This window comes from Tenrec ecaudatus, chromosome 10 (genome assembly GCF_050624435.1).
Source record: "Tenrec ecaudatus isolate mTenEca1 chromosome 10, mTenEca1.hap1, whole genome shotgun sequence".
NCBI classification, from domain to species: Eukaryota; Metazoa; Chordata; class Mammalia; order Afrosoricida; family Tenrecidae; genus Tenrec; species Tenrec ecaudatus.
In genome coordinates this window covers 7,035,671-7,060,514 of record NC_134539.1, presented here as the reverse complement: position 1 = coordinate 7,060,514, position 24,844 = coordinate 7,035,671, and the positions used below count along the sequence as shown (strand labels likewise).

The 24,844-nt window shown below is 41.2% G+C and overlaps 1 protein-coding gene and 1 pseudogene across 1 annotated transcript; one reads left to right on the top strand and one right to left on the bottom strand.

Annotated features, from left to right (window-relative positions):
• Positions 1-12,830: 12,830 nt before the first annotated feature.
• Positions 12,831-14,457, top strand: RLN1 (relaxin 1). Its single transcript, XM_075558860.1, has 2 exons — positions 12,831-13,041; positions 14,213-14,457. The coding sequence occupies exons 1-2, from the start codon at positions 12,831-12,833 to the stop codon at positions 14,455-14,457; spliced, it is 456 nt and encodes a 151-aa protein (XP_075414975.1).
• An 885-nt stretch (positions 14,458-15,342) lies between these two features.
• LOC142457746 (ubiquitin-conjugating enzyme E2 variant 1 pseudogene) lies at positions 15,343-15,646 on the bottom strand (annotated as a pseudogene).
• Positions 15,647-24,844: the final 9,198 nt, after the last annotated feature.

The following is a 24,844-nucleotide window of genomic DNA, read 5'->3' as shown; positions in this document are numbered from 1 at the left end:
AATAAGTTTGGTGAGAGGATGCAACTTTGATGCACACCTTTCCTGATTATAAACCACACAGTTTCCCCTTGTTTTGTTCTCACACTATCTCTTGATCCAAGTACAAGTTCTTCAGGAACACAATGAAGTGTTCTGGAATTCCCATTTTTCTCAAAGTTATCCATAGTTTGTTGTGATCTGCACAGTCGAATGCCATGGTAGAGTCAATAAAACACAAGTAAATATCTTTATTATATTCTCTGGGTTGAGCCAAGATCCATCTGGCATCAGCCATGATATCCCTTTGTTCCATGTCTTCTGGATCCAGCCGGAACCTCTGGTGGTTCCCCGTCAATATACTGCTAAGACTGCTGTTGGATGATCTTTGGCAAAATACTACTGCCATGTGAGACCAGTGAAGTTGTTCTGAGCATTCTTTTGGGTCACATTCCTTTGGAATGGGTTCAAATATGGATATCTTCTATCAGATGGCCAAGGAGTGGTCTTCAACATTTTCTGGCATAGACTAGTAAGTGCTTCCAGTGCTTCATCAGTTTACTGAAACATTTAGATTGGTGATCTATCAATTCATGGAGCCTGAAGCCTTGCTTTTGGCAATGGAAAATGAGAAGCTGGTAAAATTGAGAATATCATTTCCTGCTTCTGCAGTAAGATTTTGCAACCCAGAGATTTCCCAAACATAACAAGCAACCCTACAGGTTTCAAAGGTATCTTCACCCTCCTTTGGATCTCTGGAGGACAGAAATTCCATCTCAGCTAAGATCCCCATCCCCTGACATAGGGGAGGGAAGAATGTGCTGCCAACAATAAGCTTCCAACTTTACTGTGCAACTTTAAAGTGCTACTTTAGGAAATATTCCTGAGTTAGTGTTTCTGAAGATTCTGATGAAAAGTCATCACCTTTCTTTCTTTTGAATAATATTTATGTATATTTATGTATATTTGATGGATCAACATGCGGTGCTCCTTGTTCTCATTATGCCGCTCTTTGAACCGAGGGTAGATAACAAGTCACCTCTTAAGTACCTGCATTGGGAGGATACGAATGCTTTCCATCTTACGTAATGTAATGTTTTGGTGAATTCTTGCTTTTCAATAAAGGTAAGTCTTCAAAAATAATAAGATTATTTACTAATAAAGACAGAGAGAGTAGTTATACAACTCAAAGACTGTTATCCCTATTACTGAACTGGAGGTGTAAAAAATGACGAGTTGGTTCCATTGTGATGTGCATATTCTCAACAGCAACAACAAATAAAATAAATTGTAAATCAAAATCAGATAAGACTTCAGATGACTCATGGGAGTCAACACATTGGCTGGAAAGTTAAGACAGGAAGGTGAGGTTCCAATGAAGAAAAGGGGTGTCCAGTAGGAGGATGAGGAGGAGCAGGAAGAGGAGGAGGAAGAGGTGGAAGAGGAGGAGCAGGAGGAGGAGGAATGTGGACCAAGGCTGAGGGAAACATCCCCAGGTGAAACGCCCCAGAGGAGTAGTGGGTGGGGCTGAAGACTTAAGAGAATGTCTATAAAAACCTGGTGGACCAGGTAGGAAGAACAGCCTACAGCTAAGGTCAGAACTTCCCTCCATACAGGTTACAGAGCAGAACCAGGATGCCACGCTCACACTTGCTCTACCTACTGGGAGTAGGGCTGTTGCTAAGCCTGCTCCCCAACTCGCTGTTGGCCCAGGAGAGTAGCACCAAGGTGATAAAGGCATGTGGCCAAGAATTTATCCACATTGTCATTGATATCTGCGGACAGGACAGACCACCTGGGGCAGAAGCGCCAGGAGAGCCCCTACTGACAGCTTCCCTACCCTCAGGTGAGAGTGCCCAAAGCATAGTTCCAGGACTCGATGGCGGATCTCATTTAGCTCCCAAATTCCTCTGCTGAAGCAGCTGATGTTGCCTTATAGTTTGAAACTGACTCTGTATCTTGCTGTCATTCAAGGGTGCCCTGGAAATCTCCATTGAAGGGCAAAGTCTGACTTGATAGAACAAGGTGGCTTCATCATCCTGAAGCCACAAGGCTGTTTGGAGACAGCGGGAAATGAAGAGCCATTCAAGGTGCCCAAGTTCACCGGAGGGAGTGTTCACCTAATGGCAAAGTGGCCATAGTCGGCCAAAGCCAGACTACAGGGGCTTTGAGAGAGGGCTCACCACACTGGGAAGCACAGAGAGGTCATGAGTGGTCAGCTAGTTATCAAGTAAGCTGGCCAGCCCAAGGATGGGGTCAGTGACTGAGACCTCCGTGGACACCAAGTCTCTCCTTGTTAGAAACAAAGCTGCCCTGTGTCTCTGCCATCAAAACATCCCCACCTTCTTTATTTTTATTGATTTAACTCAAACCAAAGAAGAGAGCCTTGCCTCCCAGCTCTGTGGGAGGAGAACAACGGAGGGAAGCGGTAGAAAGGCACAGGTTGCTTAGGAGAGAAAGCCAAGGATCTAGCATCCAAGAAAGCTAGCTCTTCACTCAGTGAGAGAGCCTGTTCCTATGCACTGCTTTGGCATGCGACAGTGGCCTTGCCTTAAAAGCAAGGTCACATCTTTTCAGAGAGGCTCACATGTAGGACACTTGGTTTACTAATGGTCAAGTGTGCTGTTAGAATCCCTTTACTCAGAATCTCCTGGCCTTCTGGTTTTAACTATGTGAGGAGGAATTAATCAGCCTGATTAATCAGCTAAAAATGAAGGTTTTTGCTAGGCCCTCAGGTGACCAGCCAGATCTGACTCAGGTTCACAGCAGAATTCACACTTCATCTGTCTTTCTAATGCTTCTGTGCAAAGACTCTTAGGATTGTGTCACTGGGAAAGGAAGGTTAATGTACCAGGAAGGCTTCTGAGGGCAGGAAAGACAGTGTCTTTGTTTCCCTCTCTTCCGCCATTGGTGGCAGGGACCTGGCATCACTGCTGACTGCTGAGCTAAGCAGAGTGGGTATGGAGGGGAGGGGCAGAGAGGAGCTGCCTAAGGGGGCTTCCCAGCATTGGAATGCTGTTTGTGAGCAAGCTCTCTCCTCAGGCACATAGGGCTTGAACCTTGCCTACTGCATGCACTGCGGTCAGGACTCACAGCAGACAGATAGCAACGGCTCTTTTCACCCAGAGACACTTGGCTAGTGTCTTCTCACCCTTCCTCTCTTTGATGTAAGTTACAATGGAAGGAAATGCTGTGGGCAGAAGTATTGTAAAATAGCTGTTTGAAGTGGTCTTTCAGAGGTCCAATCTCAGATTGGCCTGTTGAATCAGAACAGCTGAGAATCCCTCCTTTTTACCTTCTTCCTGAGCAGTCCCCTGGCTCTGTGGGTAATGGGAACAGCCTAAAGCAGTTATTAGTCTCTGAACACCGAGGCTCCTGACTCAAAAGCTACTGGACAATGACACAAATGTACTCCCAGAAAGAACCCTGTCTCGGTCTCACAGAGAGTTCTCTGTCACCAGAACGGCTTCATGGAGATGAGTGAGCCCTGTAGGGAGAGGCAAATGTGCACCTGAAACAGACCATGCTCAGGGCTGGGGGGCTGGGTGGTCGGGGCCTAAAGGAAACTCTGGTCACTGCTGAAGGCCTGGGAGCTGCTAAGTGTTAAGACTCGCCTGGACCTGTTTTCATGTTTAGCTACGAGGAGGACATGCTTTCCTTTCTTTGGGACAAATTCTATCGTTTTTCTGATGCTCCTTGACCAAATGTCCATCTCTCCTTTTCTAAACCTCTAGACACTGATTTTTCCTCTGCCATGAAAGAACCGGAAACCTTAGTTCTGATGCCGGAATTTGCCAATCCTCCAGAGGAGAGGACCAGCAATGAGGAATTTCAGGAAATGATTGAGATGAGAGCAAATGAAGGCACAGATGTAGTCATTTGATTTCTGTGTATTCCATATGGAGAAGACCATGTGTGTAGTCCCCATTTGTGTTCTTGAGAAAAAGGCATTTGCTACGAACAAGTCATTTGTCTCAAAATATTCTACCATGCCACATCCAACTTCATTCTTATCACTAAAAGTATACTTTCAAAATACTGTTCCATGTATGATTACATTATGTCAAACTTTTGCATTTCAATAAAAAATTGTTATTGTATCTTTTTTTGGGGGTCACTGTATCTTGAGTATGTGTTTTATCAACTTCAGACTGATAAAGGTAAAATTCTTCAAGTTCTTCAACACTAGCTTTTGTGGTTGTTGCATAAAATTGAATAATATATATACTGATTGGATTGCCTTGAAGACGGATAGATATAATCCAATCACAGACAGCACTGTACTCCCAGACTACTTTTGAAATGTTCTTTTTGACAAAGATTTTTACAGCTTTCCTCTTAATAGTGGTGTTCCTGGTATAGTATGTTTTATAATTTTCCAAATAAAAGTGGCCAATACCAGTCTATTTCAGCTCACTAATGCCTATGAGGTCAATCTTTAGGCATTCATTTTATTTCTGATGACTTCCAATTTACCTGGATTCTGTATTTTGCACATTCCACCTTCCAATCATTAGCAGATAGTGCATCTGTGTTTTCTTACCCTGAGAAGTGCCCTATCAGCAAATGAAGCATTTGAAGACTCCACTGCAACTGACCTTCCCCCATTCGCATCACCATGGTCTATAGAGAGTCACTGCGTTTTAGCTGAAGTGTACTGTTGACTCTCTGGGGTGCTTGGGACACTGTGTCCGTATCAACCTGGAACACTGGGCTGAGGGCCATACGTGACCAAGAGGAATTCCAGGACAATTCCTACATTCTGAGACGCTCTGAGTACACTGAGAACACAGATGCATTTAAGATTAGTCCCAAGGAACTGTTTGTGTTTAGAGCAATCTTATCACAATGTTATTGTTACACTATGCACTTTATGCATTCTTGCCTCATTTGCCTTTGGATCATCAGTCCACTGGCCAGTCTTTCCTTTAGGCCATCACTCACTGCAGGTCCATACCGCTGGACGGTAACAATGGTCTACTCCACTCCGAGAAATCATCTCATCCCCTCACATTTTGAGTGCCGTCCAATCTCAGGTGTCCTCTCTCAGGCACTATCTCCAACAATGTTCTGCTTCCATTCTTTAGGCCTTCAATATCTGACAAAGTTTCAAAGCTACGTAAAAGGTTCCCATCAGCTCCAGTCTCTGAAGAAGGGAGTTAAGTTCTGCTTTGTCTGTTCTTAGTCTGGACCCTATGCTGAAACCTATTCACTTTGGGTGACCCTACTGGCATTTCAAGTACCAGTGACATTGCTTCCAGCATCACACCAACATACATGACATCACAGTACGACAAACTGACAGACAAGTGGTAGATGAGTAGGTATATATATGAATATAATTGTGCTTATATTTATTTTCTTTCCCAAGTTTTGCTAAATAAAGGTATGTCACAGCATACTTGATGTCTTTCAATTGTCTGCTGAATCTCCCTACAATCCTGATGCCATGTTGTTTTCTCATATAGTTGAAATTCTTGGATTATTTGCTCAGTATATCGATTAAATAGATATGGTGAAGGCATCAACCGTGATGTAATATCCCATGTTTGGTTCAAATGACTGCCTTTCATGTATGTACAGTTTCCATATGAGTACAATGACGTGTTCTGGGATTCTCCTTCTTCTCAATGTTGTACATAATTTGGCATATTCCTCAAGCTGAATATCTTTGAATAGTAACTAGAACATAGGTAAGCAGCTCACTGGCATTCTCTGGACCACCATCCATCCCATATCACCAATGCTATCCTTCAGTCATGTCCTCTGAACATGACTTGAATTTCTGGCAACTGTTGATGTACTGTTGCAACTGTTTCATAATTAACTTCAATGAAATCTTACTGGCAAGAATGAAGATGTTTTGAAACTGATTGAGTACAACACTGCTGGATATGACTGAACTATGGAATGGTAAGGTTTCTGGATTAGGTCCAAATAAAATGGTTTGAAATAATCAAACAAACAAATAAAACCAGGCCAGATTTTAAAACATTATCTTTGCATTCATTCTTTCTCTGCCAAACCAATCAAACTGCTTCGAAGTCTTTACCTCTCATTCTCTCTCAAATCCACTTTTCTTCCCCACTCTACTTTTAACCTGTTGGATTCCATTCTAACTTCCACCCCCACATTGAATGGATATTCTTTGCTCTATTCTCCAATATTTGGCTCAACTTTTGTTTTCCTGACATCTTCTGTTTACATTATCTCTTTTTTTCCTTTTTGTTTTCCTGACATCCCCTTTTGTTTTCCTGACATCTTCTGTTTACATTCTCTCTGACTCTTACCTACCATCCTCCTTCTTTCTCTCTTCTGCCCAATGGGGATTCCCTCTTGTTTCTCTTTTGAAGCTACACTACCACCAGCCGGTGTTGATTAGCTTTACGGCCTTCACTCACCACTACACACTACTGACTTCCAAAGACGGAGCTCCAGGTCTCCTAACACAGTACAACCATGAACTTCATGAGGCAATTCTTCGTGAATGTTTCATAGTCATCCTCACCATTTCCCCCAGTGTCATTATTAGAATTTTCATTCTCTACCAACTTTTAAAATTCCTCTTTCTCTTCCACCACTAGTTTCCATGAATTGATTGCATCAGGTCCCATGACATTTCCCTTAAACATCACATTTATCTGTTCATTTTTGTTCATTTCAACTCCTTCCATCCTATTCTTGGCTCTGGGCCAACTCAAAGATCAATATAGATTACTAGTTGGTCTCTTCGTTTTCAATCCTTTCCCTCTCCTCGTCCATACATATTTGAGTCAAACTACCTAATATGTCAATTTCAACTTTTTAAAATAAAAATTTTAAACACTGTATTTTTACATAAACAAAAAGTATAAAACAAAGTGAAAATTCATAAATTCATAAAATAAAAAGAAACTTTCAAGAAATACTGGAGAGTTTAGTTTGACATTTAGCACAGTATGTAATTAAAAGACACCAGCATTTGACAAAATATACAAATTTCAAAATTAAACTAAAATTTTTAAAGGATAAAAAACTCAATAACAATCAAACAAAAATGAACTCTGAATTTCCCTTCTCTAACATTAATCTTTTAAGAAAACTAAAACAACTTTGCAAAAATTTTTAGAATATATCTCAGGAATTAGGATGCATGACTCATGTCAAGGTAGAAATACGTATGCAGTCATATTAGGGAATCAGAGTACATATTATCTCAAAGGCTTAGGTGGAAGTAAATCATTCAAAGTAATTATAATGAAGCAAAATTTCCACTTTATTTATTGGGGTAGCTTTTATTTATTAATCATTTTATTGGAGCTTTTACACATATTATAACATTTTTATAGTTATTTTATAGCATTTTATAGCAGTATTATATAATTGCTACCCCAATCAGTTTCAAAATATTTCCTTTCTTCCTGAACTTCTTGATATCAGCTCCCCTTTATCACCTCCCTCCCTTACCCTACTCCCCAGGAATCCTTCTCCCCCCCCCCCCCGTATAAATGGGTATTCTGGCTTCACTTTTCTTTTTTAAATGAAACGACTATTAAATGTGTAAAAAGGGAGAATAAGCGATACTACATTTTCATCTAATTGCATCTGCCATAATTGACTTTACATTGTTTTCTGACATGCTAGTCACCAGTCCTCCAATCAACTTTTCATATCTTATGCACAAAATTATCACCTCAAGCCCATCCTGGTGATGCAGTGATTATGAGTTGGGCTGTTAAGAGCAAGGTAAGCAATTCAAAACTACTAGCCACTCCATGGAAGAAATACCGTTTTCTACGCCCATAAAAAAGTTAAACTCTTGATTTGGAAATGATGGCAACATACTTGATACAACTGATGTATAGAGTGTTATACGAGCTGTAAGAGCCCCCGATAAATGATATTAAAAAAAAAAAGAGTTCCAGTCTTGAAAACATGCAGGGCCAGTTCTACAGTGTCCTAACGGGTCACTGGAAATTGGCACTGGCTTGTTGGCCATGAGAATGTTTGACACAGTGGCTGCAAGCACGATTTCGAACACACGCACAGCATTAGTCAATGTTTCCTTCTATTGTACTGAGAGTCAAAACGGACTCAATGGCACCCGAGAACAACAATCCCCACAGAATAAACAGGATGATCTCTAAACTCCTCAGTTGTAGGGAAACCTTGCCTGGCTCCTGGTGGAGGATTCCTTGGGTATGAGGCCTGTAAGCAAACCTTGAGTGCATAACTGTTTGCAAGTTCCATGAATTTAGCATAAAGTCTGAGTAATAAGGAGATCCTTGCAGGAGATAAATAGACCTCCATCACATCACAATGTGCTTGCGTACAAGAATGTGTGTTAATCAGACAACAAAGAATGCGAACATGTGGTAGATAGGAGTCATGAAAACATTAAGCCTGAAGTCACTGTGCCCTAGTGTTGCCATGCATTTGAACTTTTGTAAACTTTGATCCCTCTCAAGTCCCTTTTCCTTTCCCTCATGACTCATTCTCCAGTCTTGAGGAGTTATTCTGCGCATCTCAGGTAGCTCCCAGATGGGTGAGTGCTACACTTAGTCTGAATTTTGAATCCCCTTTATTCTCTTGTCACACGTCATCTACTAATTCTTAACACAATTATTAGCTAGGTTCCGTCCCCTAGAATGTGCCTTGCTCCCTTCTCTCCATGACTTTCTCATGCTGTCCTTACTCCTGCAACGGCAGTCCTGCCTCTCCACTACTTGTCCCGCTAGGCCCAGTCATGGCCTGCTACTAGATGAAGCCTTCCATGCGTTCTACAAAACTCACTGCCACCGAGTGCATTCACTCAGTAAGACCCCATATGACCGAATAAAACTGCCCTTGTGGGTTTCTGACTGTAACTCTGTGTGATTAGAAAGCTTCACCTTTAGTACTTAGCTTGCGGTTTAAAATGATAACCTTGCCATTAGCAGACCAACTGGCAACCTACTATGTCACCAGTGAAATGTACATCTTATTACCAGTTCTATGAATGACTCTAATTTTCCATGATGCATTGAAACCTTGATCAACAATGGGTCAATTACATAATTAGAATAAGAAATAAAGAAATCCCACTTATTGATAGTAAGGTCTTCTGAACAAGACCTCTTCATATTGTTGAAAAGCAAGAGTGTTGCATTGAAAAAAAAGGCATGCATGCCCCAGCCATGGGTTTTCAATCATCTCATATACAAATAAAAGTTGAAGGTTAAATAAGGGAGACCAGAAAAGAAATGACACACTAGAATTATGTTGCTGGTGAATAATATTTAGAGAATGATAAACTACTTAAGAACCAACAAATCTGTCCTGGAAGAATGCTCCTTAAATCTCAAGAGGGAAAGACTTGTCTGACATACTGTGGACATACTGTCAGGACAGACCAGGACCTGGAGAAGCACATCATACTTGGCAGAGGAGAAAGGCATTTAAAACAGTAAGAGTCTCAAAGTGATGGAATGAAACAGTGATTGCAACAATGGGCTCAAACCTAACAACAATTGTGAGGATGATGCAGGACAAGGCAATGTTTCAATCTGTTGTACATAGGATGTCTATATCTCATATAAAATGTATATCTATATACCTTATTAGAAGTGTGTTCACTGTAAATAACTAAAAACCCTCAACAGTGGCTGTACAGACCACAGGCAGTTAGCACCCAGCTAGGCTGCAGGATCTGAATGAGGCCAGCAGGCTCCCCACCTTTCCAGTCAGGAGGAGGAAGGCTTTGTGCTCCCCGCGTGGACTCTAGAAGCCTGCGGTGCTACCAGGTCTCAGGATGTGTTTCAAGAAGGAAAAATAAGAGGAAAGCAGATGGAAACCACAGTTTATGTTCAAATGCTTTGCTAAGATTGTCCACATATTCTCTTTTCTGTGGTATCCTTGGGTCTGGCTCTAGTTTGGACTTTACAATGAGTGGTGGAGGGGACCAAGTAGAACTTCATGGCTTTCACGGTGTCTTTGCAGGTACAAGAACAGTGAGCGTGTCGCAAACTACACACTGATTGAATGGTGTCCTTTTCTGGACCCCACTCCAGCCTCTCCCTTCTATTTAACCAGTTTCTTTGTTCCCTTTGAGAACATGCAAAGCCTAGCCTTCTAATTCCTAAACACCACATCACAGATACCCCAAAGAGGCAACTGTTTGCTCTGAAGCACATGGGGTCACCTTTAGTCAGAATGGCCCAGAGGGCAACTTGTTTGGGTGTTGGGAAATAATTCAGCCACCAATTTGTGGATTATTTTGCAAAGTATGTCCATTTATAAGAGCCCTAGTGGTGCAGTGTGTTAGGCATTTCCTTGCTAGCCACTGCCAGTGCTTCAAACCCCAAACCTTAGCATATGTCATTATACTTCTTGGTTTATCTTCTCAAGCTTCCCTTTGACATTCTTTCTTTAGCCCTTTCACTTCAACTTTTTCCCCTTTTGTGTACGTAAATCTATATTCAAGAACAAGTTTCAGTGTCTTCGGACATCCACTTCATCTTTTCTGTACACATTTGGTGCAAGGGTTGATAAAGTCATTTTAGACACATTGCAGAATTCCATTGCATGTGGCTTCTGAGTGTGTATGTGCATCTACATCTATTTGAGTACATGTATGTATGTGCATGTGTGTTTGTGTGCATGTGTTGCCTAGTCTCAGACAGAGGAATAAACTCTAAACTTCAATTACTTAAGTAACCACTCACAGTAATCCACCTTCCAGGAGAGTCATTGGGAAATAAGACGTGAGTCAAATTCTCTGAGTCTGGTTTCCCACCTCTGTAAGACCTTACAACCTAGAGCTCTTCCAAAACTTACCATCAACACTACACCCTACTGTGCTTCCTCAAGGTTCTGTAGGATCTCCACAGGGAGCACACACTGATGACCCTACATCTATGCCTATGAGCCTCATCCAGTGCCATAAAGGACAGAAGAGAATGCTGCAATCCTGAAAATTATACAATCCTAAGTGATCCTGCTGGGAATATGCATGTGATGATTTTTAATGTAGGACTCTAATCAAAAGTCATTATTCTCCTGCCCCCTGCCTTTTTTTTTCTTCCACATTCTTTTTATTATTCCAAGGTTAGCCTGTTATTACATATGGCTTTATACCTGGGGAATGTTTTAGCCCACAGTGTTTCTTGGATTTCCATATCACTATTTAGAGAGCTTCCTCATTCTTTTCTATATGTGAATTGTGTCCCTTTTTAAAAAATCATTTTATTAGGGGCTCATATAACTCTTATCACAATCCATACATACATCAATTGTATAAAGCACATTTGTACATTCGCTGCCCTCATCCTTCTCAAAACACTTGCTATCCACTTAAGCCCTTGGTATCAGCTCATTTTCCCCCACCCTCCCCGCTGCCCCTTCCTCATGAACTCTTGATAATTTATAAATTATTACTTTGTCATATCTTACACTGTCTGACGTCTCCCTTCACCCACTTTTCTGTTGTCCATCCCCCAGGAAGGAGGTTATATGCCCCATGCATTTCTATATTGATCACAATATGGCACTAATTACTCTAAATGTAACTTTCTTTGGTTTAAAAGGTTAGACAGCAAGTGCTCACTCAGAAGTACCTTAGGAGGGACAATAGGGAGGCTCTGTATGCTGTGTAATTTAGAGTGTGGACCTAGCCATCCTATCTCATCAAGCTAAGGCTTCAAAAGATAAAGTTTGATTTCTCAAGAGCTTGAAATAGTAATACATATTGAAGAATGTCACCAAAGCCACTGAATTACAAATGTAGAAATTGCTAGATTGGTGTCTGCTTTTCTGGGAAAATTGTCAACAGCAACAAAATGCAAAGTAAGAAATTTACTCACAACTTTAGTGGGTTGGTTTTTTTTTTTTTTTTACAACTTTAGCTTTTTAAGAGACACCACAGCAAAGTCGTGGGGTACTGGGTTATGTGTTGAGTTGAAAAATGTAAATCAACAGTTTGGGCTCACCAGCATTTCTGCAGAACAAAGAGAGGATGTCACTGAACTAGCTAGCTAACCCTTCTAGTTTGGGAAGCTGGGAGTCTTCCCAGGCATATATAGACTCACCTTTGTTCCTTGGAATAAAGTTGTTGCATTCCCCCAAAAGTAAAATCCTCACTGTTCTCTCTTTCGAATAGCATTTCCATGCAGCCATGACGCACTTACGGCTCGGTGTGAGGTACTGATTGCGCTAATGACAACTTCCTTTGGAGTAGACCAGTGGTTCCCACCCTTCCTAATGCTGCCACCCTCTAACACAGTTCCTCATGTGGTAGTGACACCCCCCCCACCATAACATTGTTTTCACTGCTACTTCCTAACTGTCATTTCGCCACTGTTAGGAATTGGGCGACTCCTGTGAAGGGTTATTCAAAGGGTAACAACTCACAGGCTCAGAACCACTGGACTCAACAGTTAACAGCTAGTGACCACTTGCAAATATCTGAGGTGGGAGAATGTGGATGCTTTGGGTGTCAAGGACTTCAGTGAATTGGATAAGCCTTCCTTCCTAATAGCCATAACATTCCAGAAGAGAAGGCTTTCTTTCTCATACAACTTAACGAAGGCCATCAATGCCACTGAATTCCTGATGTTAAAATGAGTGAATTTCCACAGCAACAAAAACTCGATTCTAAAATGAAAACAGCTCAGATGTTAACAGATGACTCCCAAGGGCGTGGAAACCAGTTTGAGTTGAGGGTAGAAAGAGAAGGGGTGGCTCCAATGCTGGAGAGCTAGAGTGGGAGGACCTGAGCTGAGCAAGGTGAGGGATGACCCAAGGGAGCAGAACTACATAAAAGGCTGGTTAACCTAGGCAGGGTGAAGCAGCACCGCTGGAGCAGGCTCCTTCTCCACAGGCTGCAAAGCAGAGCGAGGATGCCTCGCATTCTCTTGATCAACCTTCTGCAAGTGGCGCTGCTGCTGAGCCAGTTCCACAATGACCTGTTGGTCCATGGTAATGAAAACGAGGTGGTGCAGGCATGTGGTCGAAAATTAGCCCGCAAAAGGATCGAAATCTGTGGAAAGACCCGATGGAGACGAAGTGCCAACAGCAGCAAGTCCCTACTGACAGCCCTTCAGCACTCAGGTGAGCATGCTCTCCCAGCTCCAGGTCTCAATGGCTGAGCTCCCTTGGTGCCCATATTCCTGTGCTGCTGCTCCGACTACTGCTGCCTTACAGTTTGGGACTGACTCCCTAACTTGCTTCCACTCAAGGATCTCCTGGGAATCTCCCTTGAAGGCAGCTAAGCCTCCCTGTTAAAAGAGAAAGGTGGTTTCAGCACCCTGCAGTCAGGGGCTGATTGGGGGAGAGGGGAAGAAGAGTGAACGCGAATGGAAGATAGGCCACCCCAGGAAGCCAGAGTAAAAGGGGCATGGCCAGTCTATGGGCTACTGGGGAGAGAGGTCTCCAGGCATGGCTCAGAGCACTGGGATGTACAGTGAGGAGACACGTAGGCAACTGGTTATCAAGCAGCTGTGCCAGCCTAAGGGCCAGGGTCAGCACTCTGAGACCTCTGTGCATGCCAACAGCTCTCCCTATTAGTAACAAAGCTCCGTGGCTCTGCTATCAAAACCACTCCACCTTCTTTATTTCCTATTTATTTAACTCAAACCCAGGGAGAGCCTTCCGTCTCAGCCCTTGTGGAGAGAGGGGAAGAAAAGGAAGGAAGAGACAGGCTGCTGGCAAGAGAAAGCCAAGGGCCTGATTCCAGCAAAGCTCCCCCCTCAGACTCCCAGCTCTCTAGCTGGTTTCCATCCATGTTGGGGGATGTGGCAGTGACTTTTCTTTCAAAGTGATATTGTATTCTTAGCAAACTCACATCTGAGACTCTTGGTGATAGTGCGCTGTTAGAATACCTTCCGCTCTGTGAGGAGAAACACTTGATTAAGCAGTTGAAAAGGAAGGCGTGGCTAGGCCTTATGAAGACCAGCTAGGGCTGACTCAGGTTCTCAGCAGAATTTACATACCTAATGCTTTTGTCCAAACATTCTTGAGATTGTGACACTGGGAAGGTTAATGTGCCAGGAAGTCTTCTGAGGGCAGAAAAGGTGCATGTTTGGTTCCCTATCTTCTACCTTTGGTATCAGGGACCGGACATCAACCATGACTGCTAGGCTGAGCAGACCGGGCATGGAGCAAAGGATGCAGAGGGGCACTGCCTAATGGGGTTTCCCAGCCTTTTTTGAGAAATTCCACCCATTTTCTGATGCTCCTTGACCCTAATATTTATCACCCTCTCCTTTCTGTACCTCTACAGACCCTGATGCATCCTCCCAAAAAGACACCCACATACTGGGATTTATTCCTAACATTCAAGAGGGGATGATGACCAGTGAGAAACTTCAGGAAATGGACCAGATGACACCAAACACAGGCAGCAACAGCAGCCCTTCGGAGTCACTGGATTCAGGCTTTAATATCCATTCTCAAAAGAAGAGGTCCTTGAGCGGCAAATGTTGTTTCCGAGGTTGCACCATTAAAGAACTTTCCAAGGGATGCTGAGAAGGATGAAGGGTACACGTCTCAGCTAATGTTCTCCTGTCCTCTGGATGACACAATCACATGTACTGGTGCCTCTGCCACTATCACTGATGATTCCAATGTGACAAATTATAACTAGCACTATCATTTGATTTGTTGTGTAAGAAAATCTTCTTGCTCAAATTTCCTGTTAATAAATCTTTCACTGTCTGCAAGTTTTTTGCCTTATTGATGGCATAATAGCATTAATTGATACTTTGCCTAATACCTTAAGTGATAATGTCTTTTATTGCTTTAATCATACAATTTATTCAATGCATAACACCCATGGAAGACATACCAGTACAACAGATCAAACTATTTTATGAGACATACATGAAATATAGAAATTGGAATTTCCTACTAACTCTAGAAAAGGTTCCGTGCCTCATGGAACCTTACCCTGAAGCATTCATACTAGACACTAAATCAATGCAAAATATGTGTGCCAATAAATTACAAGTGCTATTCAAGTGATTCAAGATCCTCAAGCTTTAGCTTTCCGAGACTTTAAGGCAAGTTATTTTCCTCCTTAGAGGGAAGAATGAATAGGAACAGATTTGAGAACAAAAAGTCTATTGTCCTGTTTACGTAAGAACCAGTCAGCTTAGAACATTGCAACTTGCAGACTGATGTCCAGCCTCCACTGTGTCCATCTTCTTTTTTAGAGCACAACTTACATATTTCAAATGGACAAAACATTAGTATCATGTACAGTGTCTTAAAAGATAACTTGCCCTTGAATGGGAGCGTCCTGTCCAGTACTTTGAGGTCTATAAGACGTTATCTAAAAAATGTACTACTGTGGAAAATGCAGACTGCTTAAATCGAATGGGGGAGGGGAGGGCCTGTGGTTTTGCTTGGTGATTAATTGCTGTAACACTGTCCTTCAGGCGGCTGAGGGAGTTGCATATTTTCTTTAGACATCATTAGGCGCCGGAGCTCTTGCAGGACAACTTTGATGCTGTAGGAATTCTGCCATTTTCTAGCACTGATATGGCTCTTGGGTCCACCACTCCATTAGAACTATTAACTCCATTCATAATAATTTTGTTATAAATCTTCTGGGTGCTTCTGGGTATTTAGGTCCACATTCTATTTTAAGGCTGTATATCCGGTTTTCGTAAATTGCTCTTGGAGGCCCAATTACCACAAGGTTGTTAACCACAAGGTTGGCAGTTCAAACTCCCTAACCATTCAGCAGAACAGTGATACAGTTTGCTCCTACAAATCTTCATCATCTCCATAAGTCTATACAAGGCTACTATAAGTTGGAATCTACTTGATGGCAGTAGGGTTGGTTTTACGTGTCTGTATCATAGATTTTTAGTCAGTTTTTTCAACTGATATTCTCTTACATATCTTGGTAGTGTTTGTAGAGAAAATATACAAAATGCCAACTTAATGCACCTCATAAAAATGTGTTTATGCCCAACTAGAAAGGACAAAGGCAGCAAATGCCATATTCCTAATCCCGATATTAAAAACCACTCTCTGACATCAAGTTGACACTGACCCCACAGGGCAGAGGATCATTGCCCCTGTGGGTTCCTGAGGCTGTAGCTCTGGGAGTAGGCAGCCTCATCTTTCTCTGATCTATGTCCCAGGATAACCCAGCCTTGGAGGTTTCTAAGGGCCTCCTGGTGACCACCTTGGAGAGCTCCCCATCTGAGCAGCTGTGAGAGGAAGCAGCATCCAGTACTGCTCAGGCCAGAAGACCCAGGGCAATGCCCAGCAGGGTACAGGGGGGCCTCAGAGGCAGAAGGCATCTCCCCTGATTCATGGCTTTCCTCTCTCTTTGGTCATCTCCTTAGTGCAGCCCTCGTGTAATCTGATTCCGTACTTACTGCCTCTAATAATTTCAAAGTTCTAGGTGGGAAAGCAGCTAGTGTCCACATTCAAATACTTACTTATCTCTTTACAATAGCTAATCCTCCAGCTATGGGAAGGCAGAGGGAAACTTTCATGAGAAGCTCAGGGTGGTAAGCTTACTTCACTTCTCATGTAAAAATGTTATAGATCTCTATTCTGGGTGAGGATGGTGTTCTCCCTAAATAAAGGAAAAAAAAACCCAGGAGTGGTAATTGGGCCACCCAGGGAGTCAGCAGCACCCAGCCCTGCTGCAGCCTCTGAATGAGGCCAGCAGGCTCCTCTTACCTTTCCAGTCGACCGACCTGAGCACAAAGACTTCCTCCATCTGTTCCCCTTGACGTGGTCCCTAGATGGCTTCCATATCACCAGGACAAAGGCTGTGTTTCATCCATGAAAGACTGGGAAGCCTGCGGCTCACTGACAGATCAAGGAAGTAAACTCTTTGCCAGAAACCTCTATACTTGTGTCTGTGAGCTTGGTCAGAATTCTATCACACCGACATTGCTAGCTAAGAAACATACGGGACAGCCCCGAACACGTAAGTGAGGGAACAGGGTCTCAAAAAATAAAAGGGTGAATCAACCTATACTTTCCCACATGCTTGTTGCTCTTGCACCTAAAATGACTCATTCAAATATAATCTCTCTTAACCTACATCATGCTGAGCACCTAGGCTTTTATAATAGTTTTATTGGCATATACTTCATATATTCTATGCCAATAAATCATACATATCACACAATTCAATACTTTAATTACATCAAGACCAGTTGTACAATCATCCCCACAATCAGCTTTAGAACATCTTGTTTGTTTGTACTTATCCTTATTAGCTCTCCACTCCCCCTAACATCTTCAGCCATACATACCCCCAAGGAACCCCCAGGTGCTGTCTCAATAGGTTTACCTATGCTGGATTTCATGTACAAAAAAAAACCCAAACGTTTTTAAAGCACTAAAAACCATCACAAAGTAAAACACTAAAAAACCTTAATTGAAAAGAAAGCAGAAAATGTTAAAAAGTAGAACAAATTAAAATGAATCCAAAAGATCAAATGATAATGTGTTCAATTTTAACCTAATTGAATCTACCATAATCCACTTTTCAATGCATTCTTCGAGCAAGAAAGACTATTTACATCCATGGTCTATGGTCATAGAGGATGATCCAGAGATTTGATCCATGTGTATTTCCCCTTCAACTTATTTTAACTGAAGTACCTTGAGGGGAAAGGATGCTTCAAAATTTATGTGATGATGACTGTACAATTCTCCTTGATATGAGTCAATGTTTAACAATGGAATTATATGATATGTAAATTACTTGACAGTAAAACTGTTGAGAAAAAAAGAAATAACTTCAAAATTAATCAAAAGGGAGCTCAAATGATATTTTAACCTGACTACATATGCCATAATCAACTTTAAGATGCTGTCTGTCTGATAACAAGGATTTTACCATCACCTAAACTATGGTCAGAGGGAGATTCACCAGAGGTTTAATCTGTATGTGGATGCTCCAAATGGACTTTTAGCCCCACTGTTGTCCACAGCCTTCTTCAAACCAGGTATTTCACAATTTAAGCTCTGATACCATCCCTCCTTCAGTTTTATTTTTAATGATTTATAATTCTTGGATCATACAGACTGATTTGTTCCTTGCATGTGGGCTCAGTTGATGCCTCGCTTTGATGGCTGCTTGTCTGAAGACAAATCTTTTAAGACCCCAGATACTAATTTTTTTTCTGATAGCTGGGTTCCATCTTTTTTCACCACACTTTGCAATAGCACACTTACATCTTCAGTTATCCCTTCTTGAGTATGAGCATCAAGCAGGCCTATGTGATAGGAAATAATTGTTCTTAGATTCAGACTAGAATTCAATGCAAGCCCCAGATCCATTCATCTGTCTATGGTATGCCTATATATGTCTCTGGTTCACCTTAAAACCATCATTGTCATTGGAGGTTAAAAACATCATTGTCACCTTAAAAACATCATTGTCATTGTCCACAAAACATTATCAATTATCTGCCTGGGACATCATCACTTCCACTGCTATGGAGTCAATCCTGACTCATAGCAACCCTATAGAAAAGGGTAGGACTGGGGTGGGCGGCGAGAAAAATAAATAAATAAATAATTTTAAAAAAAGAAAAGGGTAGGACTTCCACACCTGAGTCCCCTGGTCTGTGAATCTTTATAGGAGTAGAAAGCCTCATCTTTATCCTGAGGAGCTAGCTGGTGGTTTTGAATTGCTGACCTGTTGTTTTGTATCTCTGGCAGCTCCTTGTCAATGTAGCTGTAACTCTCACTGGATGATCTTTAGCAAAATCTGACTTGCATGTGATATCAATGACATTGTTCTATAAGTTGAGCATTCTGGTGGGTCACCTTTCTTTGGACTGGGTACAAATATAGATCTCTTCCAGTCAGTTGGTCAAGTTACTATCTTCCCAATTTCTTGGTATAAAGCAGCAGTTTTCAACCTGTGGGTTGTGAGCCCCTTGGGGGTTGAATGACCGTTTCACAGGGGTCACCCGATTTATAACAGTTGCAAAATTACAGTGATGAAGTAGCTACGAAAATAATTTTATGATTGGGGGGGTCACCACCACACGAGGAACCGTATGAAAGGGTCGCCGCATTAGGAAGGCTGAGAACCACTGGTATAGAGGAGTAAGTGCTTCCAGTGTTCATCAGCTTGTTGAAATGTCCCATTGCAATTCTATCAACTCCCGGGGCCTTCTTTTTGGCTAATGCTTTCAGTGCAGTTTGAACTTCTTCCTGCAGCACCACTGGTTCTTGCCTATATGCTGCCTCCTGAAATGGAGGTTCCTTTGGTGTAGAAACGCTGTGTATTCCCTTTGCTACAATGACTTGACGCACCTATCTTCTTCTTAGGACAGTGATGTGGTGTGTTCGTTCTATCTTTATTTGATGCTTCTTGCATCATTCAATATTTTGCCATAGAATCTTAATATTGTGAATCAGAGCCTGAATTTGTTCATTTCTTTCAGTTTAAGATATGCTATGATCTCTTTGGGTTTCCTTGTTCTTGGTCTCTGCACATATCACCATAATGTATGACTTTGTATTTTTGAGGTGCCCATTTATAGTTTCCACTCAGTTCTCTGACTTCATCCCTTCTTCCATTTGCTTTAACTACTTTATGATTAGGAGCAACTTTCAGAGTCTCTTCTGCGATCCATTTTGATACTTTCTTTCTTTCCTTTTTAATGACCTTTTTCCCGTAAATGTTTCCTTCACGAATGATGTTCTTGATGTCCTCTGACAGCTCCTCGGGTCTTCTGTCCTTAGTGTTCAATGTGCCATATCTCTTCTTGACATACATGTTCTAGAAATTCAGTTAAGATTGACTCAGGGTTGTATTTTGTTTCTTGTGGACATGTTTTCATTTTCTTCACCTTCAACCTAAATTTACATTTGAGCAATTGATCATCTATTCCACAGTCAGCCATTGTCATGATTTTACCTGCTAATATTGAGCTTCTCAATTGTCTTTTCCCATAGATGCAGTCAGTATGATTTCTGTGTATTCCATCTGGGGAATCCTTGTGTTGTTGAGAAAACGCTGTCTGCTATGAAAAAGTCACTGCTCTTGAAAAATTCTACCATGGATCTCCAGCTTCATTCTTATCACTAAAATTTTCCAAATACTGTTCCATCTATTCCAACTTTTGCATTCCAATTTTAAAAACTGCCAAATGCAGCTGAAACGAAATATAGAGAGCCAAATGAAAGTTGAGCATGATATTGGGACAGGAGGAAAGTAAAAGGAAATAGAGGAAAGAACTCAGAGTCAAAAGACATTTATAGAGGTATAAATATAGGCATATTTATACATATGTAAAAGTATTAATACATTGATAGGGATATAGGTCTATGTACATATATCTATAGGTTAAGTGCTAAGATAGCAGATTGACATTGGGTCTCTACTTAAGTCCTCCCTCAATGCAAGAACACTTTGCTCTAATAACCTGGCATTCTGTTATGCTCACCTCCCAACACAATCGCTGAAGACAAAAATGGTGATGTGGTGAAGAAAACTGATGGTGCCTGGCTATGACAAAGATATAGGGTCTGGGGTCTTAAAGGATTGAAGTAAAACAAGCAGCCATCTATCAGGGAAGCAACAAAGTCCACATGGAAGCACACCAGTGTGATCACAAGGTGTTGATGGGATCAGCTATCAGCATCAGAAGACCCAAAACAAACACACCATTTTGATGCGAATGAGGGGGTAAAATGGATACCCAAAGCCCATCCGCAGACAATTGGATATTCCCTCACAGAAGGGGGACAAGGAAAGGACAATTTGGCCAGAGTGCAGTATAGCACTGATTAAATAGGCAACATTCCCCTAGTTCTTTAATGAGTCTCCCCCAAACCCTCCACAATCAAGACCCCAGTTCTATCTTACTAACCTGGATAGACTAGATCCTTACACTGGTACAACTAAGAGCTCCTGACACACAGGATCCAGGATAAATAGCTCCTTCAGGGCCAATAATAAGAGTAGCAATACCAGAGGGGAGGGGGAAGTTGGGAGGAGAAGAGGGAGATAGTGGGAACCGATCACAATGTTGGACATACAACCCCAACCCACCCCACGAGGGATGAACAACAGAAACATGGGTGAAGGAACACAGTGGATAGTTTAAGATATGAAAATAAAAATAATTTATAAATTATGAAGGGCTCAAGAGGGTGGGGAAGGAAAGGGGGAAAAGAGGCGCTGATACCAAGGGCTCAAGTAGAAAGAAAGTGTTTTGAGAAATTATGGCAACACATGTACAAATGTACTTGATAGCATTGATGTATGGATTGTTGTAAGAGCTATAAAAGCCTCCAATAAAATGATTTCGTAAAAAAAAAAATAACCAATGCATCTTGAGTACATGTTGAGCAATCTGAGACTGAAAATGGTAGAATTCTTCGATTTTATCATCACTAGGTTTTGTGGTTGGTGCATAAATTTGAATAGTTTTATTGATTGGATTTCCTTGAAGGCAGATAGATATAATCCTATCACAGACCGTTTTTTACTTCAAGATTAATTTTGAAATGTTCTTTTTGACAAAGAATACAATTCTATTCTTCTTGTTCTTGGTATAGTATATTTGATAATTCCTGAATAAAAATGGACAATAGCAGTCCATTTTAGCTCACTAATCCCTATGCATTTCATTTTTTTTGCTTCAAAATTTCCTAGATTGATACTTTGTTCATTCCACCTTCTAATCATTAGCAGATTTTTGCAGCTGTTTTTTCTTACATTGATGCTTGCCCCATCAACAAATGAAGAATCTGAAGGCTCCACTCCCACCGACTTTACCCCATTTGCATCCCCACAGTCTACTCTACTTTGAGAAAGCAGCTCCCTGTCAGTCCCATTTTGAGTGCCTGCCAACCCGAGGGTTGAGTCCATTCTTTCGCTCTCTGACAATGTTTCAAAGCCATGCAAAAAGGTTTTCAAGGGCACCTGCCTCTGAAATGAGGAGCTGAGTTCTTCTTCATCTGTTCGGAGTCTGAAACCAGTGCTGCAATCTATTCACTTCGGGTGACCCTGCTGGCATTTCAAATACCAGTGACAGAGCTTCCAGCATAACAGCAACACACAAGCTATCACAGCATGACAAACTGACAGATATGTGGTAGATGGGTAGGTATATGTGTGAATATGAGTATGCTTATATCTCTTTTGTCCTTCCCAAGTTTCATCAAGGAAGGAGATGTCACAGGACACTGGGTCTCTTGTCAATTTGTTGTTGAGCCTCCCTACAATCCTGATGCCACATTGAGCCCACATAATGTTTTCAGAGCCAAACACTCAAGCATAGGTGCCACCAGGGACCCTCTAAATATTTACAGGTCATCCAAATGCAATTGGAAGTAGGTACTCATTCTCACCAGTAAAAATCCATCAGGTAGAGAAATACTAAGGTTCTGACTATTTTTTTGAAATCTGTAGGATGATGTGTAGAGGCCAATTGGAAAAGTACAGACTGAAAATTTACTCTGTTACACACTAACCCTGCACATTATCAAACTCTCATTCATTCTTCATGGGAATCTTCCTGTTTCTAAAGTCATTTTCCATAAACAAACAAAATTATATATATTTGCATTACTTCTTTCTCTGTCAAACCAATCAATCTTCTTCAAAATCTTTACCTCTCATTCCCTTGCAGATCCACTTTCCTTCCCCACTCCACTCTTAACCTGCAGGATTCCATTCTAACCTCCCCCCATCCCACCCACATTCAATGGATATTCTTGGCTCTACTCTCCGATAGTTGGCTTAACTAATAGCCCTCTCCTTGTTGAGATTCTCTTCCATCCCCTTTTGTTTTCCTGACATCTTCTGTTTACATTCTCTCTCTTCCTATTATCCTCCTTCGTTGTCTCTTATCTCTCACCTGCCCAATGGGGGAGATTCCCTTTACTTTCTGGTTTGAAGCTACAGACCTAACTACCATCAGCCGGGGTTGATTAGTTTTATGGCTTTCACTCACAACTACCCACAACTCCAAACATCGAGCTCCAGGTCTGCTAACATAGTATTTCCATGAGCTTTATGAGGCAATTCTTCTTGAATATTTCACAATCATTTCAAATTCTTCATTCCTAAAACTTTATCTAGTATTACATGTCTCTCACAATTTCCTTGTGTCATTAACATTTTCATTCTCTACCAACGATATGCCTGATCTTCTAAAATTACAATTTTTTCTCCAACCCATTTTATATGGATTATATCAGATCTCATCACATTTCCCTTAAGTATCGCATTTATCTCTTCATTTTTCTTTATTCCCACACCTTCCATCCTATAGTTGGCTCCAACCAACTCGAGGATCAATGATATACACTTATAAATTGGTCTAATTACTTTCCAAATCTTCCCCTCTATTCTTCTATACATACTTGAGTCAAATTACTTTGTGTATCACTTTCAACTTTTCCAAAACTTTTTTAAGCTTTGAAACATTTTATTTTTTCATAAATAACAGGAAAAAATCAAACTGAAAAATAATAAATTAATAAAATAAAGAGAAACTCTCAAGAAATATTGGATAATGCAGTTCAATATGTAACACAACATGTAATGGAAAAACACCAGCATTTCACAAAATATATAAATTTCAAGATTAAATAAAGTTATGAGGAAAAATATTAAAAATTCAATAACAATCATAACAAAAATAGGCTTTTTGTTTCCCTTCTCCATTAATCTTTTAAGAAAAATAGAACTTTAAAATTCTTTAGAATATTTCTTAGGAATAATGTTAGAAGCCATGATTCACATGTCAAGGTAAATACAAAAGCAGTTTAATAAATCAGGATATATATTTTCTCAACGCTCAGGTGAAAATAAATCATTGAAGCTAATTTTAATAAACCAAAAAGTCCTTTGTTTAAACTATAGATTTAAGTTTTAAAAATTAGTGCTGGCTTTAAAGATTTTATCATTGCTGAGATGCAGTTGATTAATTTGGTTCTTGTAGCTGTTAACAATTCTGAACTCTATGCCTGTGGCTATAATTCCATAATCCCTACAGAATAGGGAAGACAATGTATTTTAAAATGACTTTACTACAAGTTATAATTTAAGATACCTGTAGTGGAGTAAAAAATATTTCTTCTTAAAAATATATAATAGAAGTCAACAAACCCAGGGGCAAGGGAACAACAAGGGATCCAAATTGGTGGTGAGTGGGGAGTGGCAGGCCTGGTAGGGAATGATCAAGGGTAAAGTAACCTAACGAAGAGGTATAGCTGTAACTCAGGTGGGGACGGAGCATGATGGTGGGGCAGGAGGAAAATCAAGGGAAATAGAAGAAAGAGCTAGGAGTCAAAGGGTATTTATGGAGGTCTAGACAAAGACATGTACATGCAAATATATATAGGAGGATGGGGAAATAGATCTATGTGTCTATATTTATAGGTTAAGTATTAAGGTGGCGGAAGGACCTTGGGCCTCTACTCAAACACTCCCTCAATGCATGAATACTTTCTTTTATTAAATTTGCGCTCTATGATGCTCACTCTCCCGACACAACTGCTGAAGCCAAAGTGGGTGAACAAGCAAATGTGGTGAAGAAAGCTGATGGTGCCCGGCTATCAAAAGAGATAGTGACTGGGGTCTTAAAGGCTTGAAGATAAACAAGCGGCCATCTAGCTCAGAAGCAACAAAGCCCACATGGAAGAACACACCAGCCTGTGTGATCGAGTGGTCCCGAAGGGATCAGTTATCAGGCATCAAAGAACAAAAAATCGTATCATTGACTGCACACCTCCATGAAAGGATCGCTGAAGACAAACGGGTGCATAAGCAAATGTGGTGAAGAAAGCTGATGGTGCCCGGCTATCAAAAGAGATAGTGTCTGGGGTCTTAAAGGCTTGAAGGTGAACAAGTGGCCATCTAGCTCAGAAGCAAAGAAGTCCACATGGAAGAAGCACACCAGCC